Here is a 20,844-nt window from a genome sequence, read left to right as displayed (position 1 = left end):
GCCCTAAAAAGGTCTCTGCTCCACAGTCACTGTTGCTATTATGGAGGAGGTGCTCACAACCCTAATTAATAATATAAGATCATGGAAGCAGGCCATTCAGCCCATCGAGCCTGCACTGACTCTCCACAGACCCTACCCCCTACCCCCATAACTCTGTATGGCTAATCCACCTAGCCTACACATCCCTGGACACTATGGGGCAATTTAGTATGGCCAATCCGCTTAGCTTGCACATCTTTGGGCTGTGAGAGGAAACCCAGAACATAAGGTAGAAACCCACACAGACACGGGAAGAATGTACAAACTTCACACAGACAGTTGCCGGAGGATGAAATCTATGATCCTGTGACCCCACTGGGGGTTGTGACCCACAGATTGGGGGCCCTTAATTAAATAAGCTGGGATTGTATTCCCTAGAATTCAGAAAGCCGAAAGGCATCTTGTTGGGTGGTTTGGAGATATTTCAGGTAGATTGGGGGAACCTACCTTCACTTGCTGGGATGTTTAGGACTAAAGACATAATTACCAAAAAAATTCTCCTTTGAATGGTAGAAGACGTTAGATCATTCTTAATATTAAAATTGTGCATGATAGATTTTGGTTATCCAAAGGTATCAAGGAATGTCTGCCAAAAACGAGTATGTGAATTTAGGCCACAAATGAGCCATGATCATACTGAGTGACAGAATCGGTTGAGGGGTTAAATGGCCTCTTCGGGTTCCGATCTTCTTACTTCCCTCTCTTCCTGCACTGCCCTGCTCTGCCTACCCATGCCCACTTGAACTGGTCACAAAGCGACCCAGCTTTCTATTGCAAATGAAAATTGCCCGTATTCTTGTATGCTTCCCCCAAAGCACAAAAATTGAAAATCTCGCCCTCACCTTTAACCCATAAGCAGCTTTGTTCCACCTTAACTATACACCCACCTTCAGACTTACATTACTACCAGTGACCACCAATCCTTAGACGCTGGTCTTTTGTGGAATCCCCATGTCTTTGTCCCCTCATTAGTAGCAAAAACCTCAGCTTCCATTGTCACTGTGATGATGCTGCTCCTTTAACAAGGTTAGATTGTCCTTGTTTTTTTTTGAAACGTCACACACAGGTTCCAAAATGTCTGGGTTGATCTACTTGGGGAAGCTTTAAAATTTTTAAAACAAAACACTTGTACAATGAAATACAGTTCTCCCAGCTAAGCATTTCTCTGGTTTGGTTGGGTTTTAGAAGTCTGGCTGTTCAGAGCCAGCAGTCAGTCAGTTTTGAGGCTGCTGGTCAAAGAAACAGCTACATGGAAGAAGGTGTTCCATATTGAATCTCTCTGCCATCTCTCTCTCTGTCTCTCTCACCTGTAAGACCGTGTTTGATCTTTTATTTTTGCAAAGTTGTGTTTTTGGGGATTGTTGCAAGTATTTGGAACAGCATCAATAAGTTGGGATAATCTGTTGGGTTTTTGGATAGATTATCCTACATTCTGTTCTTGTTTGTTTGTGTTTCATTTGGTAATCTTGCAAATAAATTCTATTTTGTTTAAAACTAAGTGGTTGGGCCAGCTGCATCCCTCCTGGAATATCCATTCTATATCTACTTAAACAAATGGCAAAGTTAGGGCTACTTTCCTGAAATGTTTTGAGGGGGTCTGACCTGGTCCATAACAGTTTGGGGGCTCTATAGTTCTGACTTGGATTAGGGTTGCTGGACCAGAAGGCAGCGAGTGGTATATGCTTGTGTCTTTTGTTCTGGGTGTTGATTTTAGTTGTGTTTGGGAATTGCAATGGCTCTTTCAGTCACCAAGAGTTTTCTGAGGGTGGAAGAAGTCGGTTCTGGGAGCTTTGGAAAAGGTGAATAAGGCCAAACTGCTGGAATTAGCAGACAATCTGGAGTTGCAGTTGCCTCCTTCCCTGAGGAAAGGAGAGATAATTATGGCAATAGCTCAGCATTTAACTTTGCTGGAAACACCATCAGAATCTTTGGAGATGGCTAAAATTCAACTAAGAGGGGAAAGTGAGGACTGCAGATGCTGGAGATCAGAGCTGAAAATGTGTTGCTGGAAAAGCGCAGCAGGTCAGGCAGCATCCAAGGAACAGGAGAATCGACGTTTCGGGCATAAGCCTGACCTGCTGCGCTTTTCCAGCAACACATTTTCAGCTAAAATTCAACTAAAGCAGCTTGAGTTAGAGGCAAAAGACTAAGGGCAACCTAACTTTGTTGAAGGAGATGCATCATCACATCACACAATCTGCCAGTTCCTCCCTACGGCATTTCGCCTCCTCCCCATTTCAATCTTCCTCTTCAAAAGCGCTCTCATAAACAAAACAAACAAAATGCATTCTCAACTGAATATTCAACCACCTCTAAAGCACTCCCACCCAGGCTTGGCACCTGCTCCTTACTACTCTCATCTATTTCCCTCTCCCCACCTCCAGTCCACTCCCAGCCCTATCTAAAAATCCCTTGGAACACCGCACTAAATGCTTTACATAACTGTCTGCTGCTGTTGTTGGCAAAGATTCACAGACACCAAGAGACTTCCGGCCCACCCACCATTCATAGATATCAATCATTGATGGAACAAATAATCCTCAGAGCTCCTGAGTGTTTGATTACATCTGAAAAAAAAATCAGCTAATTTTCCGCACATGTTTCCAAGATCGAGAGCTGATAGCTTCTGGCTCAAGAGAGAAAGGTTAATGTTGTTGATTAAAAAGTTCTGAAGGTTTACAGTTTACTGACTCCACATCAAAAAGTCCTTCATTGGCAGCAAAACACTTTGAGATGTTAGCCAAAAAGTGCTAGATAGATATATGTCTTTCTTTTCTCACGTAAGTTCATTGCAATCGCACACAGGTAGTATTTCTGTATTCTCAAACCTCAGGATGTAACGTTGGGGAATATTGTGTTTTTTAAAAATCTATTTCTATTCCCTCTCTGCTCCACTTTCCTCGCTTGCAAATGGATATATTCCTATCCTTGATGGAGCCAGTCAGGACCATCAAAATGAAATTGGAAACAAAACAGGAAAAGATTTCAGCGTTTTTCTTCAACAAATTTAAAGGCTTCAATCAAATCTGTGGCTTCCAATGTTTGTGATGGGGACTAGTTCATGAAAGAATAGGGAATTTCTGAACAGACATTAAGTGTTAAAATACCCCTGCGTAGTTCTGTAAACTTCCAGCTCAAAGTTTAAGAGCAAGGTACCATAGACTAGATCTGATGAATCACTCTTTCAGCATGAGTGGAGGGTATTTTCCACAAACAGAATGCTATCATCAGTTCAGAAGAGCATCTTACCCACAACAGAACTGAGCTAGTGTGGTTGTGTTTCAGTTTTTGTGATGACATATAACAGGCCATTGCAAGCAAGCAATCCCAGCAACTGGTTGAACAAATTGGTGGCACGTTAGCTCAATGGTCACCATTACTGCCTCACAGTGCCAGGAACCTGGGTTCAATTCCAGCCTTGGGGGACCATCTTGTGGAATTTGCACATTCTCCCAGTGTCTGTCAGGGTTTCCTCTGGGTGCTCCAGTTTCCTCCCACAGTCCAAAGAAATGCATGTTAGATGAACTGGCCATGCTAAATTGCCCTGTAGTATCCAGGGATGTGCGGGTTAGCCATTGTAAAAACCTCATGCAGGGTTATGGGGATGGGGTGGGGGCTGGGTCTGGATGAGATACTCTTTGGAGGATTGGTGCAGACTTGATGGGCCAAATGGCGTTTTTCTGTACTGTAGGGATTCTAAGATTCTAACAAATCAAACACCATGGTGAAATCATATAGGGGCCTGAGTGACATGAGCTATGGCAAGATGTGTGACAGAAGAGGATGACAAATACCACGAGACTCATCTCGACATTGAGTTCAGCTCACTCCATCTCCTCAGTAGCAAAGCGTGCTGAGATTCCCTTCAGGCAGCAGTCAGATCTCACTTAATGGGGATTAACAGCGATTATTAAACACCTCGTTAATGCCACACTTGTCTTATTACTAATGAGCCTCCTGTCTTGCAAAACAAGGTAGATGTCAGAAAGACTCGACAAGGAAGTTGGAGCAGGTACCTGGTGGATTCAGCTCATTGCCTGTCCCAGACGACCTCTATGTTGGACACTGGGCAACAACATCTCACGGCATGATCCTCAGGCACCAGCCTCACAAAGCTTTCACCTAAGGCATTGGCATCTTGCAACTGCCAACGCATCCTGACCATCATGGCAACTGTCTGATTCACTGGATGGCTGCTCATGAGGCAAGAGTCGAAAAGTGTGACGCTGGAAAAGCACAGTCGGTCAGGCAGCATCTGAGGAGCAGAAGAATTTATATTTTGGGCAGAAGCCCTTCATCAGGAATTGGGGGGGGGGGGAAACCTGAGAGCATCTGCAGTCCTCACTTTCTCCTGCTCACGAGGCAAAGCTTGCATTGCAGGGTGCTCTGCAAATAGCATCAAGAAGGCTGCTGTAGGGACACTGTGCTCAGGGACAGGCTCCCAGCTCACAAAACGGACCAGGCTATATCTCAGGGCTGCTTGCTCGCGCTCCTAGTGTTTGTTCATTTTGTGACCACCTGCAGGCTCACACCATCCATGCCCTGCCTTGTCACGCAGTGCCATGCCTGTAAGCACATTGGCACTTCAGCCAGAGTTCACTACTGCCACTTTAAGCCCAGACAGGCTGCCTGTTGTGTTTGGCATTGTGGAACCATCGGGACATTTTGGTGAATGGCACATGCAGAGATACAGCATGTGCCAGTTGCCTGCGCAGCAAGCACTGGAGTCAAAACGTGCAGTGCTGGAAAAGCAGCCGGTCAGGCAGCATCCGAGGAGCAGGAGAGTCGGAGTTTCGAGCATAAGCTCTTCACCAGGAATGTGCTGCAAGCACACTGCACCTTTGTTCAATTCAGTGGACATGTCGGAAACTGGGTGGGGCCAGTCTTCTGTCCAGTTAAGGGGAACAGATATTGGTCAGGGGAGGGTTGGTGCCGTTTTTGTCAGTCGGGGCACTGCCACACACACTTCAGTGGCTTTCTCATGGTTGATCCCCTCCACTTGGAATTCTCACATTGGGGGATCTGCTCCATTATACTCTGGCGACTGTTCAGCGGTCAGTCCTGTAGGACCAGTACAAACAGCAAGCAGAGTGGCATATTGTCAGTCAGAGAGCTGTGAACACAGCAGGCTGGACTCTGCTCAGTCCTGTCTAGGGCTGCTCTTCCATGTCAGGCAAAAGCCTGGGCTGAACACAGTCCTGGGTATCTGCCCTTCAATCTTAGAGCAGTATCACTGAATCCCCTACTGCCAACATCCTTGGGGTCACCATTGACCAGAAACTCAACTGGACTCACCATATGAACACAGTGGCTACAAGAGCAGGTCAGAGATTAGGGAGACTGCAGTGCGTAACTCACCTCCTGACACCCCAATGTCTATCCACCATCTACAAGGCCACAAGTCAGGAGTGTGATGGGATATTCCATACCTGCCTGAATGGATGCAGCTCCAACAACACTCAAGAAGCTTGACACCATCCAGGACAAAGCAACCCACTTGACTGTCACTACATCTACAAACATTCAATCCCTCCACCATCGGTGCTCAGTATCAGCAGTGTGTATTATCTACAAGATGCACTGCAGAAACTCACCAAAGATCCTGAGACAGCACTTTCCAAAACCACGATCAGTTCCATCTAGAAGGACAAGGGCAGCAGGTACTTGGGAACACCACCACCTGCAAGTTCCCCTCTAAGCCACTCACCACCCTCACTTGAAAATATACCACCATTCCTTCACAGTCGTTGGGTCAAAATCCTGGAATTCCCTCCCTACCGACATTGTGGGTTAACCCAGAGCAAGTGAATTGCAGCAATCTCAAGGGCAAATAGGGATGGGCTATCAATGCTGGCCAGCCAGCGATGCCCAAGTCCCACAAATGAATTATAAAAAAAGCTTTCAAGATGGAAACCTGCCAGGGCAGTGGGGGCATCAATGACTGAGGCAGCGTTGGGGGAATCGTTGGGGGAATCAAGGCTTGGGTCAGAGAGGGAAGCAGAAGTATTCATAGAGGTAGGGATAAGAACAATGAGAGGGGGAAATTCAAGGGGAAGGCAGCGGGCAGTGGAATTTGGTACAGCTTTGAACACAGTGGGGGGGGGGTTTGTTGGCAGTAACCACCACAGAGGAGAAGAGCAGGGTGGGCACCATTCGGGTGTAATGCTCAGGGTTCGGGGGCAGGGAGGAACAGTAATGAACAAAGCTCAACACAATGCATTTCCACATTGTGGGGAGGACTGGAAATGTGACATGGAGGTATTGAGAGGTATGGGGGACGTGCAGGCTCCAGGGTGGGGTACCTTGTGACCAAGCACAGCTCGGTGCTCACCACTATCATGGTGTCCCACCATGACTTTCCCTTCTCTACAGATAAAATGGTACTGGAAACTGTCTGGAACAATATCTGGGGATGGCGGGGGGGTTGGGGGGGGGGGGGGGGGGGGGGGTGCAAGGGAGCATTGGTTTGATGGCTGACAAGCTCCATATTTGCTGACACTGCAGCATCAAAAACACGAAGCAGCCATTTGCAAAACTCAATATTTCATTTACAAACACTGATTTGCTAGCGTGCAAATTGAAGCTGTTTAAGGATCAGTGGCCAGTCAAAAGGCAGTTTGATGCATGCGTTTGATGCTTGCACATTGAACTTGGTCATCTCAATAATATTGAAGAAAGCAGCAATGATGGTTCAAAAAAGGAAACCACAATTCGTTCAACTTCCATGGTTCCTGTGTGAGCCACACCAGTGAGAGTTCTTCTCTGTCATGGAGGTGGTTCAGGCTTCTGTACTGAATGCTGATTCAAGGTTTGATTGGGAGGAGGATACGAAGGGGGGTGTTGTTCTCATTGCCATTGGTCATCACTCAGCCGGTGTGGCACCTTTGGCAAGTTACTGTACACGCGGAGGTAGAATCCTCATGTCAACGTATCATCCACATTCAGCATGCTTCACTGCATGGTCAGCTCTCGCCCGGACAACATGCCACCAATGACTGCCCTGAGACCTAATATCCTCCTTCACTCGTTACATTCCCAATGCTAAGTTCTGTCCACTAGGAGTGCTGGGCCCTGCTGCTACTGGGATGTTGGTTGCTATGGGGGCTGCCTTCCCTGGATACAGGAGGATCAGGGCCAATGGGATGTCCAGGAGCAGCAGCAGATCATCATCACCACCCCCCCACACCCCTACCCCCACCCCCGCCCGCCCCGTGAAGGACACAGAGCGCCTGGCTCAGGGAGCGGTCACAGCTGCACGCCCCTTCAGGATCATGGAGACACTGCGCAGGAGGAGGCACAGCTCCCACTCCATTTTCTGGGGATGAGCGAGGGGCAGTGCCAATGCAGGCTCCATATATCCCAATACACAGGGTTGGAACTGGGCTGCAGGAGTGAGAGACTGTCATTACCCTGGAGCCGGGAAGGTGACCACTGTCTTAAACATCTTTACCACTGGCACTTTCCAGGCAGTGACCGGTGCCCAGTGCGGGATCTCTCAGTTGTACTCTGACAAAAAACATCAGGACAGTGACCAATGCTGTCTGGGCAACACCACGCTGGATCATTTTGATCCCCCATGATGTGTTCAGTGCTGCTGCCCACGGGCAGTGGGATTCAGGACCAGATCTGGTGTAGGATGCCATCAACAGTACACATGTGACACTGACAGGGCTGTATCACAACAGGAGATTCATCACCAGGAAGGGATTCCATTCCATCCTTGTCCGGGAGCCCTGTGACCACTCTTCCTAGAGCTGTGTGCCCACTACCCTGGCACCTACCATGACTCCTACATCCTGGAGTTCTTTCATGTCCCAGTGGTTGTGAGGGTCAAGGGGCCTTACAAAGCTGCTTACTGAGGGACATGGGCTACCCAGTGTGAACATAGTTCATGATGCAGATGCTTTAGTGTTGCACTGATCTCAATCAGGCATTGATGGAGCAGAGTATGGAGCTCTTCCAGATGTGGTTCTGCTGCCTTGACAGTTGTGAGGGGGCCCTCTAGAAGAGCCCAGACATGGCTGGCTGTCTCATCCTGGTGTGCTGCACTCTGCACAACTACAGCAGGCAACAAAGTGAGGAGATGGATGTTGAGGAACTGGTGAACAACACCATTGTTCCAAGGAGGAGGTTAGGACAATGGGGTGAAGGAAGCTGACATTGTCCTTTACACAGATCAGCTGTGATGGGCGCCAACCGTCAGTAGGAACTTCACTGAAGAGAAGTGGGGGCAACATACAATTGTTGACTGATAAATATGGTCATCATGATACCCAAGCCTTGGGCATCATGGGGGCAAAGGTCGGCCTCCGTTGGCTTCATTTCTTTTCCCTTTGCCATTCTGTAAATAAAAGCTCACATCTGTGTTCAAGTTTGTGAGATTGCTTGCCTGCATTGGGAACAAGGTAGCACTGACTTGAAGTGTTCAGCAGGGTGTAGCCCCGGGACTCGTAAGTGAGTGGCCTGGTGGTTAAACAGAAATTAGAGTGAGAAAAGAGGGTTGCATGTGCGAGGGAGTGCCGACCGTGTCAAGGCAGCATGGCCTTCTGGCTGCTGTGCCACAATGTTGTTGGTGACGGGCAATATCCAAGTGCATAGCAGCCTTTCAAAGATGGTGAGGCCATGTAGGATGCCAGCCAAATGCCCCTGAATGGTGTCAAGTCTTGAGTGTTGGAGCTGCACTCATCTAGACAAGTATTCTTGAAGCTCAGTTACTGGTGCAATGTGGCAGCCATCCTGTGCACAGCAAGCTCTCACAGACAATGTTGGTAATGTCGATTGAGGAACAAATATCTGCCAAATTATTTCTCCTGTTCTTGGAAATTGTGGCAGCAGATCCGTTACCACCACCTGAAATGACAGATTAGTTGAAGATCTTATCTGAAAGGCAGCCCCTTCAACAGTGCAGCACTCCCTCAGTACTGCGATGGAAACCACCAGTCTGTCAAGGGTCTGGAGCAGAATGCAAACCCAAAGCCTCCTTACTCAGAGGACAGAGTGCTACCACAGAGCCACATAGAACATCATGATTGGGAATAACAGCATCTCTGAGGAAACCACAACCTCGACTTGACGCTTTTTTTTAATAACCAAAAGCTGTCTCAAAACGATTTACTTAAATTCACTGAAATGAAAGATTGCTCAGGAACAGAAAGTTTGAAGTATTTATATGCTATCACCCAATGGTGACAAAAAAGTGCTACATAGTGTATCTAAAAGTTATTCACATTTAGCAGAACAAAATAAGACAGCAAGTTTGATGATCGTATGATGTTTGTCAGGACCTATTTTTGACAAAATAAAACTCTTCTATATAACATCCAGGGGAAACAATGATATGACATCTGATTAAAGTTGACTTACCGTGGCATCATCTGAACCAGAAGCAAAAGCATCACCACTGGGGAAATACCTATTGTGAGAAAATGGACTTTAGCATCAGGTTTGCAACAGACCAGTGTATTATTGTAACCCAGAATGTTACATATTCTAGCTGTGTGACCATAGCTTCCATCTTAAACATATAACCATAGGCAGTGTACAGACATCATTTCCCACATGGCATGCATACACACACACACACGTCATCCAATTTGTTAAACTAAATGAGGGAGTTAGTTCATAAATCTCTCGTGTAGTTTCAAGAAATTTACAGAATAAATACACTAACCTAACACTGTTTATATCAGATTCATGCGTTTCAAAGGACTGGATACACTGACCAGAGCGCATGTCCCAAACCATTGCTTTCTTATCACAGCCCTGCAAGTAAATAAGAACATAAATAGACAAGAGATTGCATTTAACTGAAAAGTATTTAGTTGACTTTAATGACCATTAACTATGTCAAATGCAAGGAGAAATTAAAACAGATAAAAAGAAATGTGGGAATGGTCCCATACAATCTACTCCTGCTAACTCAAAGTCATTTATCGGAATTACCCATAAGATCATCTATTAGTTACTCAAAAATGGACACAACTGTTCTGATTAAATTGTTTTATTTGAATCATTGGATCATGACATTTCTTTGTGTAAAAACAATTGAAATAAGCAGGAGGGACTGTCATGTGAAATGTTATAATGGGAGAGTTGCATGAATATCGGGTAACGCCCAATCATTCTCCTTTTGAATGACGATAGTTCACCCTCCTGCTGACTTGTTGAAATCAGTAGTTTGTGTTGGGGAGCTTGACGTGTTGGGGAGAAATGTTAACTACCATCGCCATCTCTGCGAAGGCATCTTCTTGCGCAGGATTCTACCTGACTAACCAGGCCACTTGGCTCATTGGTGGGGGTGAAAGAAAACAAAAGGCATTCCTGTGTTGGAAAACAGCCAACAGAAAGTGCAACCTTAATACCCTTTGTCAATGACCACATCATGTCGATGTTTGAAATACTGTGAGCAGGATCTTATTCAACTGCAAAGTTAAAATTGGGCCTACTGCACCCAGTTGCATAAGTTTCCCCCTCACCCCTCCTGGACTGTGATCTTTAGGTTTCAACCTTGACTCTTCCTGGAGAAAGCTGAAATAAGTTGAATGTCATGCTGCAAGTGATGTTGAGCTGTCTCTGGAAGCGTGCTGAAAAAAAAATGGATTACAATATTTGAATACCAGAGCATCTTTTATTTTACTTCTGGACATGAAAGCTCAAATCCATAGTATTGGACTTTCTGCATTAATTCACAGGATTAAGAGCTTGCTCTGCTGTTAGATTTTCACTCTGCTGCCATTAATGATGCTAAGCTCCAATTGCAGCAGAACTGAGAGAGGCTCCTGAGACCCCAGTCTGGGGACTGGGAATCCTTTGCAAGAGCCTGTTTTTGATATGTGTTCTCCAGACACCTCAGAAGTGATAAAAAGAAGACATGTGCCTGATGAAATGAAGATTTGACGCGAGGAGTAACCTCTTCTTTATAATGCCACATTGCATTGACAGAGACATGTGTTGCTGGAAAAGTGCAGCAGGTCAGGCAGCATCCAAGGAGCAGGAGAATTGATGTTTCGGGCATAAGCCCTTCTTCATTCCTGAAGAAAGGCTTATGCCCGAAACGTAGATTCTCCTGCTCTTTGGATGTTGCCTGACCTGCTGTGTTTTTCCAGCAACACATTTTTCAGCTCTGATCTCCAGCATCTGCAGCCCTCACTTTCTCATCGTCAGAGACATGCCCATCTTAAAATCTTTAATTGTTACAGGAGATGATCGTCGGCCACTCTGACCTATGGTAACATTTGTAACTCAATGTTCAAGCCGTATTTCCCTGTCAATATATTCCTTCTGTCAAATATTAGTCACATTCGGCTTTAAATGTGCTGACTGAAATGGATCAGTAGCCAACTGTAGCAATATAATCCACTTTCAAAAGAATATTTTGCACACAATAAATCATTTTAATTCTCATATTGAACTTCCAGCGCCAATCCGGAATCAGTGCCCCAATTTTCTTTTTAACCATTTGAATAAACAATCATCCACCAGTTCAAGACAGAATTGGAAGGGAAGGAAATGGTCCACTTTTCATTTTAATTCGCTTCCTGCAGAAATTCTTGTCCAAGGATGAGATCACTCCAACAATAAACCAGTAAAACCACTGCACAGCCTTCAGCTAATGCATGTACATTGACCAGTAATTTTCCTGATGCACCAATAATGAAGAAATGGAAAGTACCTGAATTAAATCAATTGGGGGGTGGGGAAAATCTGATCATTTTAAAGAGAACAACAACAAAGAAAAGCTGGAATTTTACAAATTGAAAACTTTGATTGAACAAGGGAAATTTCCCTCAGAATTCTTCTGGACTTTTTGATAATACACCTTTAAGAGGACATTTAATGTGTGCAGATCATAGCTGTTAATGTTGAAAGACTCTGCAAGCTGTAGAGTCGCACAAACAGAGACAGATTAGTCATTCAGCACATTCTGATATTCTCCTAGTAGCCTGTCCTATGGATGGATGGTTGCATTATTTTCAGAGGCTCCTTTTCCTGGGAGGATCCCAAATAATTCGGAGTCCTTTTATGGTAGCTTGTCAACTCCTGATTGCAAGACAACTGTCATGGTTTCTACAGAAAGAATTAATGCAGGGCATTAACTGGCCATTAAAGAACAATGACAGGTTTTCAGAAGCAGGTTGCATCTGCTCGTACAGTTTCTCAGTGAGAAGAAAGGCAAATGATCAAATTATTTTTTAATGAGATTACAATCCAGCATCTGCATATCACAGTGATTCCCCTGCTGCACCACACCAGACATGCTCAGTCTCGCAGACTCAGGTCTATAAATGGAACCAATTATCTCCCTAAAATCCAATTTAAAGTTAATTACAGATGGAAGGTCAGAGCAGAAAATCTTTCTGTTATGCTCCTATCATGGACAAATTAAATTGAGAAAAACTGAAAGTAAATGTGGAACAGATGAAGTGAAACAGCAATGCTACTTTGCCCACAGCTCCTGGGGAAACATAATTGCAACCATTTCGATGCTCCAGCATCGTAAAAACTCATTAAAGTGGGAGATTTGGAATCAATGGAGTGGATTTGATGGACCCCTCTGGATGTATTTGTCTGGCGAGGAGAGGAGAGCTGGAATGTGGAAGTCATAAAGTTAACCAAATGGCCTTCCCACTCACCCTTGGCGTTTCTCCCATATTAAAAGGAACAGGAAAGGTGTCAGGTAACCCGCATGCCCTTGGGCGTAGTGAGGATTTAAAGTAGCCATTTAACAGCCAGTTAATGCCCTGTTATTGTTCTTTACATGGAAGCAATCTCTAGTCATCTTGAAATCAGTATTTCACTGATGTACCCCTGAAGGATTTAACCAGGAGAAGGTGCCTCCAATAATGATTCAACCATCCTGGAGAGGGACTACTTAAAAAAACATCTGCATTTCCCAAACCAGTCTCTACTTCTGAGACTCTTTAGCATGCAGCAGCTTTTAACATTAATAAATATGAACATTAAATGTCCAATTGAAAATGCATTATCAAGGAGTCCTAAAGAATTCTAAGGAAAATTTCCCGTGTTTTACCAAAGTTTACAAATATTAGAATTTCAGTCGCCCCTTTTTATTGTTCTCTTAAAAGCAATCAAATGTTCCCACTTAAGGCAACTGCCTCAGCTGCTCTTTCACCCATGACAGAGGAGGAAGGCAGAGCCTGGCAAGATTTTACTACACTGGGCTGTTGGGCAAGCAGGATAGGATTTTCTTTCTGGGTTCCCGTAGCCATCTGTGACACCCCACTCAGCACCTTTCCCTCCTCTTTAAGTATCTCACCCTCAAGGCCTCTCAAAGCTAACAGCCCAACCTTAGGGACAGCAGTCAAGCCAATCCAAAGCCAGAGTCTGCACTGGAGGTCCAGACTCCAACACTAGTGTATTGGGACCACCTGCAGTTCCAGCAGTGGCCACTGCTCTATCCTGGTGCTTTGGGGATTAGAGGCGATGACAGCCAATCAGATGGGTGCAAAAGTCTCACCCTGGAGTAATTCATTCTACTCCCAGAGTAAAATGGCTGCATTTGGAAAAGCGGAAAGCTTGGAGACGTGGACAATGACTCCCTGTAAAATCCAGTCCTCAGCACAGAAGCACAGCCCATCATGCCTTGGAGAAACATTGGGGTAGGAGTGACCTAGATTCATTGGTTAGTATTTCACCATCAGCTCTGTCAATGTTTCTTTTTCAAGTGTCTATCCAACTTCCTTTCATTGAGTCACTCTCACTAGTTCAAAAGGTGATGTCACTGTTACTTGGTCCTTTTACTGTCCTTCCACCTCAATTGTCCAACCTGTAATTTTCCTCAAATCAAAATGAATGGTTGGAAAATCCCAGACTTCAAGCTAACAATTTCCTGTGCTGTGCTTCCTGTAAAACACCATTTCCAATTGGCTAGGCAGAGCTGGTCGTTATACTTACACACAGGAGGATGCAGTGACGCTGACAACCACAAGAGCAGAAAGCAATTTAGTTCAACCACTTTGGAATCTGAAAACTGCATTAAAAGGAACATCTGGTGCATCATTTGCAAAGATTGTGCTGATCATACAACAGGGTTCATTTCAAAACACGAATGAGTGAAGTTCTGTCATTAAAATAGCACTCCTGCCTCACAGTCAGGAAGAACTGCTTCATTGGCTATGTGTGCCGCACTTGCAAGTACACAAAATAAATGAGCCACAGAGACGTTCATATTTTTGCAAGAAATACCAAGCAAACAAATGCAGATGTACGCAGTTGCAGTGCACGTAGCAACCAGAGCAAATGCTTTCCCGTCTGACACTGGAATTTCCTGTGTATTTGTGCACCGATATACAGACTGCAATTGACGATGTGGCCCAAGAGACTGAGAAATTTCAGGCACATGTATTATTAGACCCCAAAGCTTTTCCATGTTTTCCAACTGATTCCTTCAGCCAAGTACCAATCTGTCCACCAGAATAAACCAGTCCCTAACATGACAACCTGCAATGGTAATTGCTCAAATCCTCTCTTCATATTCAGATCCGATTTTTAGTTGAAGTTCCTTTTTCTGACGTTTCACACAAAAACAACTTCCTCCAAAGATGGCTCATTGAATGCGTTTTTTATGGCATTGGTGTAAATCTCATTAAAAAGTTTCCCTACTCACACAACTAATAAATAAGTTAATGTACATAAATGTTCATTAAATAAGTCACAACTTCAGTTATCATAATTAAGGAAGCAACCTATAGTGAGAGTTCCTCACTATCCTTGGCCCCATCTGTCTATGTTCGGTTACGCCCCAGTTTAAATTCATCCGTATTCTAATGAGATTTGCAGAAAGTTTGAGCCCAACTCAAATGAGAGAATGGTTGGACTTTTGGGTCAAACTGTGCCTGTTGGTGAAATTCCAGAGCTTCAGAGGCAAAATTGGAATCCTAGTGCTTGTCGTTTAGTTGCCAAGGGTGTCACCTAGTGCAGAAAAAGATGGCAATACTTCCTTGTGCTGGATGCCACACTGAGTGAGGGCATCATTGGATGTGCTATGAATGACCAGAGGTACGAATCCAGATTATGACATCTGATCATGTGCTGTTCTCACACCAGCAATGCCATTTTACTGCTCAACACTCCAGTGAATGCTCTATCTGGCCCTCAAACAGCTGAGCAGGTATTAGCAGCAGGAGGAATTCCACCACCTGGCCTAACCAGTGTTAGTTAAAGCGACCATCAACAACTCACAGGTTATTTAGAGTCATTGAGTCGTGGAGATATATAGCACAGAAACAGACCCTTCGGTCCAACTCGTCCATGCAGACTAGATATCCCAACCCAATCTAGTCCCACCTGCCGGCACTCAGCCGATATCCTTCCAAACCCTTCCTATTCATATAGCCATCCAGATGTCTTTTAAATGTTGCAACTGTACTAGCTTCCACCACTTCCTTTGGCAGCACATTCCATAGACGTACCACCCTCTGCGTGAAAAAGTTGTCCCTTAGGTCTCTTTTATATCTTTCCCCTCTCATCCTAAACCTATGCCCTCTAGAGTCATAGAGATGTCCAGCATGAAAACAGACCCTTCGGTCCAACCCGTCCAGGCCGACCAGATATCCCAAACCAATCTAGTGCCATCTGCCATCACCCGGCCCACGTCCCTCCAAACCCTTCCTATTCATGTACCCATCTAAATGCCTCTTAAATGTTGCAATTGTACCAGCCTCCACCACTTCCTCTGACAGCTCAGCCATCCTCTATGTGAAAACATTGCCCCGTAGGTTTTTTTTATATCTTTCCCATCTCACCCCAAACCTATGCCCTCTAGTTCTGACTCCCCGACCCAGGGAAGAGACTTTGTTGATTTACCCTATCCATGCCCCTTATGATTTTATAAACTTCTATAAGGTCACCCCTCAGTCTCTGATGCTCCAGGGAAAGTGGACCTTTCCCATAGCTCAAATCATCCAACTCTGGCAACATCCTTGTAAATCTTTTCTGAATCCTTTCAAGTTTCACAACATCCTTCCGATAGGAAGGAGAACAGAATTGCATGTAATATTCCAAAAGTTGCTTAACCAATGTCCTGTACAGCCACAACTTTACCTCCCAACTCCTGTACTCAATACACTAACCAATAAAGGAAAGCATACCAAATGCTTTCTTCACTATCCTATCTACCTGTGGCTCCACTTTCAAGGAGCTGTGAACCTGCACTCTTAGGTCTCTTTGTTCAGCAACACTCCCTAGGACCTTACCATTAAGCATATATGTCCTGCTAAGATTTGCTTCCCCAAAATACAACACCTTGCATTTATCTAAATTAGACTCCATCTGCCACTGTCAGCCTATGGCCCATCTAATCAAGATCCCATTGTAATCTGAGGTAACCTTCTTCGCTGTCATCTGCAAATTTACTAACTATACATCCTACACTCATATCCAAATCATTTATATAAATGCTGAGAAGTAGTGGGCCCAGCACCGATTCTTGTGGCACTCCACTGGTCACAGACTTCCAGTCTGAAAAGCTACCCTCCACCACTACCTTTGAGCCAATTCTGTATCCAAATGGCTAGTTCTCCATGTATTCCATGAGATCTAACCTTGCTAACCAGTCTCCCATGGGGAACCTTGTCAAACGCCTTACTGAAGTCCATATAGATCATGTCCACCGCTCTACCCTCATCAATCCTCTTTGTTACTTCTTCAAAAAAACTCAATCAAGTTTGTGAGACATGATTTCCCACACACAAAGGCATGTGACTATCCCTAATCAGTCCTTTCCTTTCCAAATACATATACATCCTGTCCCTCAGGATTCCCTCCAAAACTTGCCCACCACCGATGTCAGGCTCACTGGTCTATAGTTCCATGACTTGTCCTTATCACCTTTCTTAAACAGTGGCACCACGTCAGCCAACCTCCAGTCTTCTGGCACCTCACCTGTGACTATCGATGATACAAATATCTCCACAAGGGGTCCACCAATCACTTTCCTAGCTTCCCACAGAGTTCTAGGGTACACCTGATCAGGTCCTGGGGATTCATCCACTTTTATGTGTTTCAATTTCCTGGTTAATTTCTTCTATCTGATGCTTTGATTTTGCTTGTGGGTGGTGTTTCCCATTTTGTTTGCTGCTTTACAGCAAGTGGGGTGGCAGTTGCTGAGTACGCATTTCTGAATTTAAAGTTTCTCCAAAAATCAGTTGCTATCAGACATTCCCCTTCGAATAAATTATAACTCAGAGAATCAACTGCGGTCACACAGAGCAAGACAAGTTGCTGGAAGAGAAAGGCAGAAGCCATATCTGTACAAAAGACAAAGTCAATGTTTCTGGAGAATACTCATACCTGGCTCAAAATTTTAATTCTGTTGGTCTCTCTACAGACACTGTCAGACCTGCTGAGTTGGTCCAGCGTTCTCGGTGTTTGTTTCAGATTTCCACCAACTGCAATATATTATTTTTATTCCCTGGATCATTAGCCTGAACCTCAGCATTGCTGATCCACTATGTCATTGCTGGCGGAAGGCATCACAGCTGTGTTGCAGCGGAAGCGGAAATATCGGCTATCAGATATTACACTCAAGTCAGTTGCCACAAGAGTTAGGCGTAGTTGGCCAGCCCTGGAAATGATGGGTTCCAAACTCTGCACAAAGTCCTGCACTACATTGGTGTGGGATTCTTCCTCGTTCTTTGACTTAGCACATGGATTGACCATTTGGCAGGCTTCCCCAATGCACCAAGCATAACACTCACCCGTCGGCTTTCTTCTGTAGGCTGCCATTTCAACGGAATGAATCATCTCCAGTGTAATTTATGTCATATTCCTGCCCCAGCCATGTCTCCAGGTGCTTAGATGTCAGTCCTTTCTCTACACTGTCCTTAGTAAGTTTGCAGATTAGATTAGATTCCCTACAGTGTGGAAACATACCCTTCACCCCAACAAGTCCACAATGACTCTCCAAACAGCAACGCAACCAGACCCATTCCCCTGCCCTATATTTACCCCTGACTAATGCAGCTAACATTACAGGCAATTTAGCATGGCCAATTCACCTAACCTGCACATCTTTGGACTGTGGGAGGAAACCAGAGCACCCAGTAGAAACCTACACTGACCCGGGGAGAATGTGCAAACTCCACAAACAGATGCCAGAGGTTGGAATCGAATGTGCATCCCTGGCACTGTGAGGCAGCAGTGCTAACCACTGAGCCACTGTGCTGCCCATACAGCACAGATAACACCAAAATTTGTGGTATATTGGACAGTGAAGGTTACCTCAGAGTACAATGTGATCTTGATCAGATGGGCTAATGAACTGAGGAGTGGCAGATGTAGTTTAAATAAATGGTGCATTTTGACAGGGCAAATCAGGGCAGGACTTATACAGTTAATGATAAGGTCCTAGGGGACTGTTGCCAAACCAAGAGACCTTGAAAGTGGATTTGTGGTATTCAGGGTGAAGAAAGCATTTAATACACTTGTCCTTATTGGTCAGTGCATTGAATAGAGGAGTTGGGAGATCATTATGTAATTGTATAGGACATTGGTTAGGCCACTTTTGGAATACTATGAATAGGACTAGATTAATTTAGGATATCTGGTTGGCATGGACCAAAGGTTCTTTTTCAGTCCTGTACATCTCTGTGACTCTAGACACATCAGTATCAGAGCAAGAGGGTGAGAGGTTGAAATCGAGTGATGAGCATCTTCATCATCAATGTCTTCATGCTGTCCCTTCACTGCCTGTGCTGGTAGCACTTCTAGAGTTCTGAAAGCAGAAACGTACAGTGGTAAAGGAATACTGGGCATGGGGAAGTGAGTGGTGCATGCTTATAATAGCTGTAGGTATACATTAGAAGTGAATTGGATAAGAAGAGTAGGGGGATATGAGAAAGAGGATTATCAAGGAGGACATAGTCAATTTTGATGGTTTGAGCCCCTCCACTGCTCACGGCCTCAGCAATAAATGCTCACAAATTGTCAATACTATTTCCTTCACAGGGTAAAACAGGTTGGTACCCTTGTTCCCTCCAGTCATTCCTATAACCTGCAGCCACCATGCCCTTCATGAGAGTGGAAATGTATCTGGAGTATCAGAATCTGGTTGGTGTGTCTGTTGTGATTGAAATGCTGACACTGTGTGGGTGTGAGGCTTGTCTGAGGAAATGTATTGGTGATATAGACAATCATCGAGAACTATTGGTGTGTGGGTGATTGGCAAGTGGTGAATTGAACAGCGCATGTAGGAAAACTGGTGAAGCTGATAGGAAATGGCATCTGAAGACACAATTATTGACCTGGATCACTAGTGTCAGGTCACTGAACCTCTTGCAGCACTATATCCAAAACCTTGGGCTTGAATCCTGCCATTGATGTCTATGGCTACTGGCATCCACTGCTTTCTGACTGTGCATCCAAAAGGTCTCCTAGTTCCCTGTGTATGCCGGGCGTTTCTTCTTCTGTCCACCTCTTCCACCAGGGTCTCCAGTGGACCATCCAAAACAACGAAGCCCACACTCTCCCATTTTATTCCATCATTCACTGTTACCCAGAATAGAGTCACTTCTTACACAACTGCCAACCCTGCCCCTGCCACAATGCACCTCCCCTTAAATAGTTGCATGTCAGCTTTAAGTGTTGCTAGCCACACATGACATTAGCCACTGCACAAAAAAACAACCATGAACAGTGCAGTTTGCATGAGCAAGAAGCTGAAATAATTTACAATAGCTGCCGGCCTGAAGTTAGCAAACTGTGGGAACTGCAACCCACAGGTACATGATAATCACATTGTTATCTGCTTGCCCATTTCTGGGGGCTACCAAATGTAGTGCTTTTTTAAGGACAGAATATAACTGCATAGAGAATGGAGTTACTAAATTGTCTATAGTAATATCTAGTGAATGAAGAACCAATCAAAACATGCATGACTCCTCACAAAACTCATGAAGTTAACATTCCACACAGTGTTCTAGATACTGCACAACAACATTTCAAAGAGCTATGGTGTTCTTGTACTAGTCCCCGAGAAAATACTCACCCCTGACACAAATGTATGGCCGGTCTCAGATGGGGCCAAGTCAAGGCAAAGGACATCTGCGCCATGCCCATGAAAGCTCTGAAGCAGTTGTCCGCTCTCAACATCCCAAAGGGCACAGGTTCCATCACCACTCGATGTCAGGATCTATGGAGATACAGGAAAAGAAGACAAAAAGGTCATCAAGGAGGCAATTATGATTGCTTTTCAAACTGGCAATAAAGTCAACATTGCTGGTTTCATGACACAGTGGGTAGCTATCCCTATCTCTAAGCCAGAAGCTCCAGATTCAAGTCCCACCTCAGGACCTGGTGACTGTGGAAGGTGTGCCATAATGTGGCTAATTGATTATCAATCAATTAATAAACATTTCTGATACACAAGATGGTAAGAATGGGAGAGTTTACCATGTGCTAGCTGCAGCAAACCAGCCTCCCAAGATTGAAAGACTCCACTCACGGGTTCCTCCGATATTCAAGCATCACCATTGTTCTGGGGGTCAGGTCACATGTCTCCAGTAACCTCCCCCGCCCACCACCCCGAGCCCCAGGCCTAAGTAAAATGCAGGCAGGGATTGAGTAAAGCTATCTTTAAACTATGATTTGGAAATGCCGGTTTTGAACTGGGGTGTACAAAAGTTAAAAATCATACAACACCAGGTTATAGTCCAACAGGTTTAATTGGAAGCACACTAGCTTTCGGAGTGACGCTCCTTCATAAGGTGGTAATGGAGGGCTCAATCCTAACACACAGAATTTATAGCAAATTTACAGTGTGATGTAACTGAAATTATACATTGAAAA

General features: G+C 44.8%; 1 protein-coding gene across 2 annotated transcripts in view; it reads right to left on the bottom strand.

Annotated features, from left to right (window-relative positions):
• The window catches only part of gnb5b (guanine nucleotide binding protein (G protein), beta 5b), a 79,077-nt gene that overhangs the window by 11,734 nt on the left and 46,499 nt on the right, over window positions 1–20,844 (bottom strand). For both annotated transcript variants that reach the window (XM_072565075.1, XM_072565076.1), the window contains 3 exons: window positions 20,045–20,188; window positions 9,710–9,801; window positions 9,403–9,451 (listed from right to left, as the gene is read on the bottom strand). In XM_072565075.1, the coding sequence (XP_072421176.1) occupies window positions 9,403–9,451; window positions 9,710–9,801; window positions 20,045–20,188 (285 nt within the window). The remainder of the gene's footprint in view (window positions 1–9,402; window positions 9,452–9,709; window positions 9,802–20,044; window positions 20,189–20,844) is intronic.

This window comes from Chiloscyllium punctatum, chromosome 48 (assembly GCF_047496795.1).
Source record: "Chiloscyllium punctatum isolate Juve2018m chromosome 48, sChiPun1.3, whole genome shotgun sequence".
Taxonomy (NCBI): domain Eukaryota; kingdom Metazoa; phylum Chordata; class Chondrichthyes; order Orectolobiformes; family Hemiscylliidae; genus Chiloscyllium; species Chiloscyllium punctatum.
Note: the sequence above shows the minus strand (reverse complement) of the source record. Positions and strands in the feature narration are given on the sequence as shown.